The 14427-nt window shown below is 39.1% G+C and overlaps 1 protein-coding gene across 8 annotated transcripts in view; it reads right to left on the bottom strand.

Moving 5' to 3' along the window:
* TENM1 (teneurin transmembrane protein 1) overlaps positions 1 to 14427 on the bottom strand; it is a 353764-nt gene that overhangs the window by 84220 nt on the left and 255117 nt on the right. For all 8 annotated transcript variants that reach the window (XM_086850669.1, XM_086850668.1, XM_086850671.1 and 5 more), the window contains 2 exons: positions 12592 to 12738; positions 767 to 983 (listed from right to left, as the gene is read on the bottom strand). In XM_086850669.1, the coding sequence (XP_086706795.1) occupies positions 767 to 983; positions 12592 to 12738 (364 nt within the window). The remainder of the gene's footprint in view (positions 1 to 766; positions 984 to 12591; positions 12739 to 14427) is intronic.

The following is a 14427-nucleotide window of genomic DNA, read 5'->3' as shown; positions in this document are numbered from 1 at the left end:
TAGTTGACAAGGTAATAGTCAGGTGATGTGGATGATTTGTGGATCTCTTTGTCAGCATGTAAGTTATAGCTTCCCAAGTGAACTGCAGCATAAAAACTTACGTGTCCCTCTATTCCAAATGTTCAAGAAAATATGTGTTACCAGGTTTTCTGAGCAAGTAAGTGCCCTTTTTCTACTGCACAGTTCCTTCCTGTTAAAGGGCAAAGCCAATCTCAGAAACACTCAGGGATCACTCTACTCTCTGCATGATAACCTGCAGCACAAAACAGTAAACTCCACACTGCTTTATCAAGGTGTAGCAAAACCAAGGAAGTTTTTAAATGCATGAGTAAATTATGTGTAAGTGGTACATATTAAATTCATTACACTGTAAATACCAATCAAATTGTACTGGGCAGAAAGGTGACTGAAGACAGCAGATGTGAACCCAACTTGTCCTGCATCCTGCCATTATGTAAGTACAGTGTGAAGGGCTGAATTCCCCTGCTGTTTTTACAAGTATGAGACAACTTACCTTCCATGACAGTCAGTCTTGTTATTAGGAATGGTAGAGTTTGTTGCTGGGACACTTGCTACCTGGGACAGGTAGCAACAACAATCTGATAAGCAAGATCCTCAGCTGTTGGGACTTTAAAGTTTTCTATCCTCTTAAGTATTTTATGAACACTGGTGAAGAATTCTTAAGTATCCCCATTTTTTCATGGTTAAATAATTCAATTGCAGTTCTCAATATTCAGAAAAGTCTTTCATTTAAAAGAAGACTCACCTGCTCTCAAAGGAGACATCTCCTGGGATTACATGAGTGCTTTCCTTCCCAATAAGGAATCTGATTCGATCATAAAAAAGCCTTGGAGGATGCTGAGAGAAAGGTGGCTGACTGTGCTGAATAAGGTCAAGGGGATCAGGCGAACCCTGGCAGAGAGGACTTGAGTAACAATTGCTTTGCTGACAACAGTCAGGGTCTACACAGTCTGTCAAGCCATCTAAAATGGAAAGAATGGAATCTTCAGGAAATTGAGAGGTTCTGAGAATAAAGCACCACAATTATTATTAGAGAGCACAGGAGGGATGTAATCAATGTGAAGACATGCTGATTATGACACAGTCAAATTCAATAAAGCATTAATCACATGCTTAGTCCGGGAGGGGTATTTGTCTCAGTCATTGTGTCACTGTATCACCTCACCAAATCTTCATTCAATATGAAAACAGAACCTACAAATTAAGTGAATAGGGAAGAGCAGGACAGTCTTCCCTGCAGAACACACAGAGGAAAGTCATTACACTTCACTTGTCAGCGCAATGTGATCCACACTGTGCAGCTGCTCCCTCTAACATCCCTTTCTTGTCAGCATTGCCTGGTCACCCCAGGTGGACATACACTCACTAACCAGTCCCCAGTAACGAGGTATGAAATTTATCCAACTCTCCTAAGTGTCCCCACTGCAGTAGTAAAAAAAATGTACTTGTTATAGTTGTCTGACTTCTGTTTTAAGCCCTACAATAGTTTTACAAGTGGTTTAGGATATTTACTTCTCATTTACTGATTGCAAAACCAGAATGATTCAGAAAGCACATAATCACAACTGCACTCCTGCAGTTGATACATGAATATACATTTTGATTCAGGCTCTATCCCAGTGACCAGACAGTTACAGTCGTCTCTATAGATGTTTGTACCACAAAAGAAAATTTGGAAAGTGAAAATAAAGCTGTACCTCCTCTGTCCATTTTCGAGTATGAAAAATAGAAGAAATAATAGATTTTTTCCAGAAATCTACATTTCTTCATGGACAAACTTGCAGTAATATTTGTGGGTAAAATTAAGTTACTTAAATATCTAAAGCTTATGATAAAAATTGAAGAACTGAAGTGCATCTAAATTAGGAACCTAAATAAAACTTAAAATTGGGCCATTGGCATTTAATTGCTTCTATCAGCAGCTTAGATGTCCAAATTTCCTAAATTACATATTCAATCAGAAACAGATTTAATAGGAGATAGTAAAATATCCAACAATCTTCTTCAACATCCACTTTATGACTTAGCAGCTGTGTTTCTTGCATTTAAAGCAACTAAAGGTGTTTTATCTTTCAATAAAGACACCTCTTTGTATTTCTAGCATGGTTGGTCTGAATAAATGCAGAGTCATCATATCACTGTATGGATCTCCCTTGTGTTAAAACTGGAATGCTATAGGATCAACATACTGTCAGGTATTTTCACTTCAAGTTTTGACTTTGCATGTTCTGTTCATACAAACACCTTGAAATCTATCAAACTGCACCTCCTCCAGGCAAACTGTGCCAGCAGGGAAGCTCCTGAATTTTGTCATTGACTTTAATGGGTGTGAGACCAATCCTTAGCCAAACCTACTGTTCTCTCAACAGAGCTCTCTGTGAATGCTCAGTAAACAGCAGCATAAAACATTCACTTTGAAAAGAAAGCAAAAGCCCTTCTACAGAACAAACACATATAATGAAATGGGCTTTCCTGGCATCTGAAAATCCCTGCCTGACCTTAAGCAATATAATTGCTTGGCTAAGCAAAAAATATTAACAAATGTATCCTCTGCAGCTGGGAAATCAGATAGAGCAAGCTATTTTTTTGTGAAAATGAGCCAAGGGCAACTGTAGATAGCTAGCAACAATAATCTAGGACCCTCAGCTCCAGCAGAGCTGGCATGGCTACAGGTCACTGTGTGCTTTAAGCTCTTTCCACATTCCCAAATCCTGGAGACAACAGGCATTTTCCAGCAGTGGAAGAAGAATTTCATAGGTCAAATATGGAGTTTATTGACTTTGTGTGCAGCAGTCACTTTATATTCAGGAAAGCCTAGGAAGCAACTGAAATCTGCTAGGATATCTGCAAGATAAAACAATAAAGGGCTTCCAGTCTAAACAAAAGCACACGGGAAGCAGATGGAGAAGTTCACAACATGAACCAGAGTAGTTTTCAGCGTGTTCTGATGAAGAAAAAAAAAAAAAAAAAAGAAAAGAAAAAAAAAAAAGGGTTTTGCGTTGAAACTCGAAGAGCATTCTTGGAACTGCAAGGGGGAAAAAAAAATTAATCTATTTTTTGTCCAAGGGATGAAGCTTTCTATATTCTTAGTAAGTGAACTGAAAAGCATCAAGTGACAGATGCTTTTCAGCAGATCATCCAAGACTATAAATATTAATCAATTCTAACAGATTTGAAAATGCCCTAAAGACATTGAAATCTCTTGCTGTGGTTTATACTGGTGATACCTGCAGATGGCTCTGATATGGCAAGGCCATTTAGGGCTGGGCTCTGCCAGTGGAAGGGTTATGGCAATGACAGGTGTTGTTCAAGGAGTCAAAGGATTTTCTTGAAAATACCAATTTCTAAAAGCTCACCACTGTCTACCTGAGAAACTTGAAAAACATTGATCTAGCAGATTATGTGCTAATCAGAAAAAAGAAACACTTATTTCAGAATAAGAGGATCCATATCCATGAGGAAGCTATTTGGGAGTGATTTATTCCACACTAGCAATTCTGATGAATTTTCTTCCTTGACAACAAGCCATTAGATGTGGGAACTGAGCTGACCTGATTCTCTCATTTATGTAAGAAATAAAAGTGAAAGGTCATAGAAATATTAGAATATTAAGATCTGCCTAGGAAAGAAATAGCTACAAAAATAGCACTTAACTATTTTGCTTTTTCTAATTAGAGTTCTCATTTGCCCCTGCTTCAGTCAAGAGCTTACACACCTGGTGACCAACACACTGCATTAAGGCTCTACACAAAAATAAACCAAGGAAAGGGCTAGCAGTTTTCCATCTTCCAGTCAGACTCAATTTTCCTCTTTTCTTTGCAGCTTACTTGTCAGCAACATGACTGCCCTATAAACTCTTCCAGGTTCTGCTAGTGGAGTTATTTTGGTTTGAATTACTTGCACCTGGTTTCATTTGCCTCTTCAGCCTCCCAGGGCTACAACAGGGTGGGTTTCCTATTAGGAGGTGTGAAGTCTCAGAAGCACATCTGAAGAAGTCATTTTGAGACTGGTGTGTATCCTAACAGCACCACAAATGTGAAGTGCTGGATTCAGCAGGGACAGCTTACAGTCAACAAAGGCTACAAAGGCATCAGAGAAAAAAAATGCTACCCAAAATAGCAGCATTAATGCAAAGGAGAAGTGTTCTTGGTCACAGACCTAGAATTCATGGCTTGTCTTTCTCATGGTGTATTTTTTTAAAAATATTTTGATTGATCAGATAGGAATTTATTTCAATCTCCCTTCACAGCCATGCAGAATGAAAGAGAAGACACATGTTAGGCTCAGAGAAGATGCTTCATGAGCAGTGAGGCAGAAGGTGCAGAAGCACCACCTTCTCTGTGGACTCTTAAAACCATGTATTTGGCTCAGGCTGCCATGTGTATTTTAGAATAATTAACTACAATTGTCTGAATAATGAAACTTCCAGCTTTTCTCCAAAAAGTCATACAAAATTCAGAAGAGAAACTGATTTGCATAGAACTGAAAAATATTTTTCTCATTTTGTGAAGAAGTAAAATAATAAAACACCCGTTTCCAGGCAAACAGGGAACTATTAAGCCAAAATATAATCTTTGTTCCACTTTAGGCTCATTCAAGACATTGACTTTAAATTAAACAATTTAACAGAAATAAAAGGAAGAAAATCCAAATCTAAGTCCTTGAAAGAAAACTCCTATAATTTAGCATGATATCCATCAAAATGAACCAGGTATGCCAAGCTGGTACAGAATCACAAGCCACATATGGAGGCAGGCTGTGATAATGAAAATCTTGTTGGTAAGTGCATGTGAGGATAAAATTTTCAAGAAGACAATCCTATTTGAAATGAGATTTTTAATCCAGGAGAATAGCCCACAAAAAAATGCCAAATAAATCTTGTTTATAAACCCTATTGTCAAATTCATTCACTTGAAAATGCTACAAATATATTAGCCAGTTCTCAAACTATGGTCACAATTTTAGTTAAATTTTCATATCAGGAACCAACTATTAAAAAGTTCACTGTGTTAGTAAATCAGCAGGGCTTCTTTTAAATCTCAGGAGACAACAGTCAGGAGCATGAACAAACTACTACAAACAGCAAACACTGTAATTCATACAGCAGGGGATCCTGTACACTGAAGTTTTTACTGTCAGTTACCCCAAAGTGCATCACAGCGTAGGTGCAGACTAAAATGTATTACAGATGTGTAAATGGTTTTGGTTTGTTATTAGCATTTTAAAATTTATTTTATATGAAAGACAGGCACATTCACAGTACACTGCAGATTATATAATAAAGTGATTTACATTTTGATGAGTCTGAGATTATGGCTACCCATCTTCCAGGTACCTTTGTATGCAAGATTAATGATGAAATGGGATTTTTGTTTTGAAAGTGAATTAGAAAATTAAAAAATGTTTAATATTACTGCTAAAATAGAATTCACAAAGATTGACTTCAGGATAGAAAGCACTTCATAGTATTCTTCAATAATTTAAACAACCTCAAAGAGAAAGTAGAGCATGTCAAAACAAGTTGCTCTGTTTTCAGTCACAGCACTCCTATCTGCATTGCAATAGATCACAGAATTAGAACAAGATTTTCCCATTCCTGTGGTGGGGAATAGATTTTTTTCAGGAAGCTTTCTATGAGGAATGCTATTAATATTTATTGGGTCGGGAGTATGTGTCAATGGAATTACACAAGGTTTTCCATCAAACAAAATATATTTTCTTGCTTATACATTGATGTATATATATATATATATATACATATATATATATACACACCTTATTCCATATAACGGAACATCGCAAGTATTGTGAAATTACTTCCTCAGCTATGCTTCTGCTGCAGTCATAGAAGGCTCATGTTGTTCTTGGTACAGCACATTTCCTGATGTACACATTGGGCATCAATCTCTCTTCTACAGGGATGATCACCTTCCACAGCCAGAAAAATTGGCAACGGTCCTACCCACTGGCAACTTTCCAGCAATATATATCTCTCTACTTTCTATGTCTGGGAAAATGCTGAACAACGTGTGTATTTCATACTTCTTGTATTAGAGCCTCCCATGTTCTGCAGAATACTTGTGTTAAGGTCTCATTAAAATAAAAAAACAGTTGGAAATGAAAAAAGCATTTTGTCAGCTCTAAGTTAAAGAACATTGAACAAGTCATACATTTTGTGCCTGATACAAACACCTCTGTCACCTACTTTTCAAATCCCAGCATCTCTATTCTTCTCATCCACCTCTGTAGTACTTGCAACTAAGGAGTACAAATATGGGAATACTACAGTAACTCATGTTCCTGAAAATGGATCCACAATTGGCACAAATTGTCTTGATACAATTTCAGGAGCACCCAAGGACAGTAAAGAGGCATGCCATGGGGACACTGGTAAGGGGACAAAGAACATAGTGGTTCACACCAGCAGTGGTGGCTTCCCACCTCACCAGTGAAGCACACAACAACTTACACAGCAGCTTCTTTTCTATTAAACCACTGAGACACTGTATTAACTGGTTATGGAAAATGAAAAATTCAATCAGACTGTACCTCCCATATTGCTGATATTAGATATTTTAATAAACTATCCATTACCACTAAGTTCTGATGAGGAAAACATAACTAAAATTGCTATTCTTCTGCTTAAAAGTTAATTAAATGAATAGAGCTCTCAACTTTTCAATCTTTTTTCACACATGCAGAAGATGTACTGAAGTTAACTACCTGGTTAATAGATTTGAAGTTTTGTGGTAATGTCAGGAATACTAGAAGTGGTGTAAATGCTTATATGGTGCATGATCATGTATGCAGACATGCTCATAAATGCATCCTAATGATGTACTTGCTCAATGACATGAAAATCTAATTTCTAACCAGTATGTTGTGCTTAGTTTTGGGCACCATGACGTATTATAAGAAAGATATAAAGCTATTAGAAAATTTCCAAAGCAGAGTTATGAAGATAGTGAAAGGTCTCTAGGTGAAGCCCTAAGAGGAACATCAGAGATCACTTGGCTTGTTCAGCCTGGGGGAGACTGAAGAAGACCTCATTGTGTGTGGGAACTAAATTAGCTGGGATGGATGATACCCTGGACTGGGTTCCTGATGCGAAGGGAGTGGACCTGAGGCCTTGGGATGCAGTGTGCTGGGGGGATGCTGATGGAGTCATCCTACCTTAGACTTACAAGGTAAAAACCCCTGTCCTGCGGTGGCGATTGGACATCTGTCCTGAGATATCCCTATGTAATGCCAGGTTAACCATGCCCCCGGGTCTTTGGAGGCAGCCCCTCGGGCCATGTGGTCTCTGTGAACATTAAAATCTATCTTTGGCCACTCCATCGTACCTGTCCTGATTTACTCCTCCATGCTCAACTGGCCAAGCCAGGAAAGAGAAGTCTCAGAACTCCACTATGACAATTGTGGTGTTCTACACCTGCAGAGGGACAGGCACTGATCTCTCCTCTCTGGTGACCAGTGACAGGACCTAGGGGAACACCATGAAGCTGTGTCAGGGGAGGCTTAGGTTGCATATTAGGAAAATGTTCTTCACCCAGAGTGTGGTTGGGCACTGGAACAGGCTCTCCTGGAAATCTGTCACAGCACGAAACCTGACAATTCAAAAGTGTTTGGATAACATGCTCAGATACACAGAGTAATTTTTGGGGCTGTCCTGTGTAGGGTCATGAGTTGCACTTTAATGATTCTTGTGGGTCCTGTTCAGCTCAGGATATTCTATAATTCTGTAAGTACCAATGACTTTCATTTTTCACTGCTGCAGAGCAATCCAGAGAGGTGTGTGTGTGTCACTGCACTCCTGCTCTGTCTACACTGATCCCAGTGAGTGCAAACCAGAGATGGAGCTGTGAGATCTATGTCCAGAATGTTTTCACAGAAAGTAAAAAAATGAGATTTAAGTGTCTCCTTAAATATTGCCTGTGCTGACTTTATTCACCACAGGCTCAGTTCAGTCTAATTAGTGTTGCCAGGAATCTAAGCAAACAGAATCAAAGAGTAACTTCAGAAGAGACTAAGCAGTGGCAGCAGCAACTGTCAAAGAGTCTCTAAAGCTTATTTTTATGCATTAATTCAAAGTGCCCAAATTTTATTCATGATACATAATATGCAGCAGACAGTGAGACTGTTAACTGGGAACACTGGTGTTTATACAAGGAAACCCATCAGTGTACCTATGGAAAGGCTTGCAAGTGTTTTACCCAGTGAGTACCAGTAGTGTTTGGCCTTCCACACTCAGGACAGTATGAATATATCAGGGTTTTCAGAAACTAAGTATCCCTAGAGAGTCCTCGCTGTTCAGCAACAATGAAAACCATTCCCCATCAGTATTATTTATATAGGGTAATAATAGCATATTACTTATATATGGACTCAATATCTCTGTGATGGATAGGTTATTAAAATGCCAATGGACAGGTCAGAAATACATCAATATTTTAGCAGGAATGGTTATCAAACCAAGGCTATGCTGAATCATATATTTCCCTGTGCTTGGAAAAGCTTGGAGAAAGGTACAATAACTGTCTGAAGTGACTGAAGGCATATTTGGAAAAGAATTCAAAGCTTGTAGTAAACAGCATTTTCCTTAAAAACAAACAGGCAAGATTGATTCATGAAAGAAAAACCATAAAAGGAGATGCAGGCAAATTTTAAAGAGAGATCTGTATCAAAGTAACTAATAGGAGTGACAGGCTGCAACTTTCAGCTTGAGACAAAGACCTGCTTGTGCAGCAGCTGGGTAAAAATATGTCCAAAACCCAGGAAAATTTAATCTTGGCTACAATTGAGTGGGGTGTGACCCATGAGCACCCTGTGTGTCCCCACACCCCAGCAGTGTGTTCTGCCCCCTGCCCCAAGACACAGGCACTTTGCCTGCAAAGAGCTCAGCAGAGAGCAAGCAGCAGAACAAGAGGAAATGACCTGCTCACATGAGCTGAACTGCCATTTTATAAACCAAAATCATTTCAGTTGTGACAGTTAAAGGAGAGTAAGGAATGGGGAATTACCCTGAGGGAAAGGGAAATCACAGTGAGGGAAAGGACCCACTGCAAAGGACACCTGTTTGAGTCCTTGGCATTTTTTAATGGACATCACACTGCTAACAGACTCCAGAAGCACTCCATAAGAGCAAGTGCAAACCATGCCATCGTGCATCTGTTATAATGCTAAGACCTTTTCACTGATATTTGTAGTGATATTTGAACAGGTAAACATGCCCTTAAGTCTGTGAGCAGGAAAAAGCTAACAGAGAGTTATGAGCTGGAATGGGAAAGGCAGTTATGTTAGAGCCAGGGAACAAGTACAGAGAATCCTAATGGGGCTCTAAAAGAAATTGTACTTTCCCTGCCCCCAAGAATAGTTCCACATGTGCTTTATCTTACCCCCAGCAGTAACTGCACTGAAGGGATCTTGGTGTTTCAGTGGCTGCAGGACCAGGATGCCTGTGAATATGCTTACGCCTTTTCTTTCTATGATTAGATCAGTCCTTAAAAAATAAATGCAAGACTTTCCCCCACTCAAAGCTTTTGTGCTCTTAATACAGGGCAAACAACAACACTAACACTTCCTCATGCCAATTAAATGACATTACTGAATCCTTATGGTTGGGACTAACCTGTGTTTTTTCCTATTGTGCAGGAATGTAGTTTTAAATGATAAAAATCTCATTTTTTTTTTCCATCCCTGAAAGTACCATGTGACAAATTAACTGAAAAGATAACGTAAAACTACACAAAGGTGTCCCTTTGTTTATGTCCTAAAATTAGAGTTTGTTTGAAATTATAATTGCTCAACTTTACTTCAGCTTTGTTCTTTGGTGGTGACCACTCCTAATGAACTTGAAGCACAATAGGACTGATATATAAACGCTTAATTTAAACACAACTGGAATGATTAAGCCCTTTGCTAGGTGAGAATTCCATGATTTAGCCTATACAAGAGCACTAAATTAACTGTGGCTATGTGTCACTGACTATGATCACATCCTAAGGCTTTAAGAAGTTACCACCTGTCAGCTGTGTTTCTTTAACTGAGTGCAACCTCTTAACTCACCTCAGCTGCAGGTGAAAATGCTAATAAATTCCATCCTGATGGACCTACTCCAGCTGTGTAGCTTGATGGATGGAAACTTGCTATCCCACCATAATATTCTCATAGTCTAAGGCTCAACGTCCCAGCAAACAGGCCTTAAGAGTTAAAGTCACACCTCCTTCCCAATTCCTGATTTTCCTGTTGTGTTGGTATACAAACTCTGAAACACACAGCTTCTGATTTCATATTCATCTAATACTGGTGTAACTCCAATGACTTTAGGGAAATGTTTGTAATTTATACTTATGCCAAATCAGGTCCTATGAACTTCATATATATATATATATATATATAAAGAGAAGTGGTTGTAATATGTAGATATAATTTTCTTTTCTTATATGAAATTGGTTGTGAAGAAAACTTAATTACATTTAGCCCATCTGTAGTAGTCAGATTCATTAAATATTCCTCTCTGCACATATCTCTAATTTTAATGTCAACAGAGCTGTCCTAGTCCATGTTATGTTGCTATTAAAACGGGAAAAGAAAATTGCTTTTAAAACCTGCAGTGAAATGATGTGAAGTGTCTGCTTTAAACTGACAAATTCAAGGAGATTTAGAGTTAAAAGTGCCAACTCTTCCAATAACTTGCTGTTATTGCAGCATATAAAGCACCCAAAATCACAGTACAGGGCAGTTTATACTGAGCCAGTTCACAGAGTGTATCAGAAAATGCTTTCCATACATTACAGACTAAACAGGGTTTTAGTGGGCAGATTTAAGAGAGCAGGCGGGTGAGTCAGTGGCTTGGACAGCGGGGGAGAGCAGCGACAGATGGGAGAGCACAGGGGGCAGGGATGCCAGCTGTGGGACCTTGTGTGACAGGGACACTCACTAGTGCAGGAGAGCACAGACAGTGGGCAGAGACAGGATTCTTGGACCTCTTGGAAATAAGGAGGAAAAGGAAGGATATGAGAGGAATAAGGTGATTTTGAATAAGGTTCAAAAATGAGGAAGCCTTTGCCAAAGGACAGCAGGGTCTTAGAGCCCACAGGATATAAAATCAGAAGGTCTCAAAATATATCTGTAAATGAGGAATCATCACTGAGTCAGAATGTTTCTATTGAGGTCCCACAGTGACCTCAGTTCTTGGACCTACATCAACTTTAATTTATCAATGACCTAGAAGAAAACAGACAATCATCATAGCAAGGTTTGCCCCTACAGTCAAGTATAAGATCTCATCCAGGACAATGATACAGTCTTTAGGTGTGACACAATAAGACAATATGTATTTTAATACATCTCAGCATAAGATCTAAGGAAAAAAAATTTAACCATATTTGGGGCTGATCATAAAGCATAGAAGTGCATGGGCTGGAAGGGACCTTAAAGATCACTTTGTTCCAACCCTCTGCCATGAGGAGGCAGAGGGACATCTTGCACTAGACCAGGTTTCTCAAAGCCTCATCCAACCCAGCCTTGAATCCATTCTCTGAATAAGAAAGCTGCACAGCTCTGAGGATGGTACAAGCACACAGTAAAGGCTGGTAGTAGGTGAAGGAGAGAAAAGCAATAGTCCTTGACTGTTCAGTAAATGAGTATTCCTAAAAGAGATAGGAAAAATAATTAACTCTGAGAGCAACCAGTCAGGAATATTGTGGCTTCTCTCCCAATGGCAAGTTTGAAATAGAGCTGGATGTTTTTTCTTAAAAAAAAAAATATGCTTGAACTCATTAGACCAAGCTATTGGAAAGGAAGCAGAGACTTATGTATGAAAGAACAGTGTTTTACCCAGCAAACCTAAAACTAATGCAACCTTAGAACGAAATCAAGATCATACAGGACTGAGGTGGGGAGCACCTAGTGCCAAATGCCCTTGTTCAACTGATAGAAAGGAGCAAATGATTATTTCAGTACAGGGCTCTGTTTATGGTACTTTCCAAAATCTCTTCTGCCCAATTTCTATACTAGTTTCCTCAACAGTCCTTCAAAAGTAGGTCCAGATAATTGCAAGAACTGTGCTGTGTCTCAGTAGAAATATTAAGAGAGAGACTAATTTTAAAAGCAACTGTAAATGTGCACTTTATGCTTGCAAATGTATTAAATTAATAATAATAGAAGACTAATTGGATGCATTTTGACAGGCACAGAGGTTTTTTTTTCATTTGGGTATTTCTTGGCTGTTTTTTTCTCAAAGACTGACAGAATCATGAGGAAGAGTGGAAAGGAGATACAAGAAATTACTTATTACACTTTCGTTGTGTTTTGCTTTTTATGAGAAAAAAACAGGTACTGGGATTGTAGATATGGCCACAGATACTTTCTGCCTTCAGTAGCATCCAGCACAAGGGTCTGTTCCCTCACTCTGCTGCTTCAGATGAAGTCAGTGGAACAACTGTCTTGAGCAAACAGACAAACATTGACATTTTGTGATAAAAAGGAAAGCACACACCAAAACTGTGGATTTAAATGACAGTCAAGGATGTGAGAGATAAACAGAGACACATGAATTATGTATCATACCTCCATCATTGTCCAGGTTATCTGCACACACCATTTCCATGACAACGTTACATCCTGAGCCACTCCAGCCCACTTGACAAACACAGTGCCACCCATTCTGATCAAGAGTGCACCTCCCATTTCCATAACAGAGACCTGGGCAACCATCTAAAATAGAAGGTGTAAAAAAAAAAAAAAAAAAGCTTTTATGAAGGGGTATTTCCTCTTATTTTGCAGTTGCAATTATTCATTAACATTCCTACTTCTAGTACTATACTTGCTGCCTTTAAACGATCACAGCTTGGAAGCCACTTACATTTCTGGCTGAATATGGAAAAATCCCCAACTTGATCCTTCCCTTTGCTTGCCCAAAAGTAGTTTCTCAGTGAGGAATGAGGATTTTTTTTAGTGTTTAATATTTTGTGCACAGGAAAAAAGTGAGCAAAGTCATGCTATAAAGTTCTAAAGTCATGTCCACCTCTTTCTCTATTGAAAAATAAACTGTTGTTCACTAACAATATCACACACATAATCAAAATTTATATCAACGATACATATGGAAAATATTGTCTAAATGACAAACTGGCATCTGTGGACATAATCCTACACATTGCAGGGAGTGGAAGTGACCTTTTTATTCTGTTCATAAATACTCATCTGACTGAGAAAAAGCCAATTTGATTTATGCTACAGCACACACTTTCCACAGACAGCAGTTGAGGGAGCATTGCCTTCCTGTTCCACTTTCTTCCCTTATAGCTGATTCCAACAGAACCAACACATGCCCTTTGGTGGTGCTGATTCTAGATCAAAACTGGACCAAGGACTGTAGCATCCTCTTGATTATATACTTGCAAGCTCTGAATCAATAGTAACTTGGAAATTCACATCTAGATTTCTTGCCTGTAAGAGTGAGAGAGGAATGGTCTCTTGGATGTACACTCATGTCCATCTGCTTGCATAGTGCAGTGCCAGCTCAGACATTTGTCACACACAGAGCCAAAGGACAATGGATAAAGCTTGGCAGTAAGTGTCCTGGGGTGTTTAAGTTTAACAGAGTGAGTGCCATCAAATCTAAGATGGCTCCTTACTTTTTGCCACCATGGACATATGCAGAGTCTGAAAGCTCCTGAGCACCTGATACTGATCATCAACACACAGGCGTTATCAGAGAGAGGGTTTTTTTGATGAGGAAAGAAGAATCAGTGCCTGCCAGCCCCAAGACGCTCCAAATGGACTTTGGAGGAGCCAGTTGGAGAGCCTGGTCTGTCAGGCTGTGATTCACAGCCCCACATGTAGCACATTTTCTGGTAACTTTACATGAGACACACAATCTCCCTCCTCTCACCCTTGGCACACTTTATCAATCACATCTGCAAAACAGAGGGATCAGAGAGTCTGACTCTCTTGCTCTGAAAAACTGGAGATGGGTGGCACCCTTATCTCACACTGAGTTATAGGAGATGCTACTCCAAAACAACATGAACTTGGCAAAAACTAAATATACTATAAAAGCCTCCTTCAGCGAGTTGGGAGAAAGGGAAACGTGAGAGCTCTTTTGGGTAATGTTAGTGTCTTTCCACTTTCAATCACTCTGCTGAGTTAATTGATTTCTGTACATGATTGTATTTTGCTACTGTGTATGGTTACCCTCAAAGTCTATAAATGCAATAAAATGAATGCTTATGTGCTCTTATTATTATCTAATTCCAAAGAAATAAAGTAAGAAACAGAAAATAAGCACTGAGCTCTTTCTGAAGTAATGGTGAGTTTGGTATTTCAGTGAGCAGCACTTTTGGAAGGGGCTGTGCATCACTGCTCTGCTCAGGCAGAGGGAGTGCTGTCCCAGTGGGGGAA

Source organism: Cyanistes caeruleus, chromosome 14, assembly GCF_971803275.1.
Source record: "Cyanistes caeruleus chromosome 14, bCyaCae1.hap1.1, whole genome shotgun sequence".
In the NCBI taxonomy this organism is placed as follows: Eukaryota; Metazoa; Chordata; class Aves; order Passeriformes; family Paridae; genus Cyanistes; species Cyanistes caeruleus.
The sequence above is the reverse complement of the archived record's forward strand: the minus strand, read 5'-3'. Positions and strand labels throughout refer to the sequence as shown.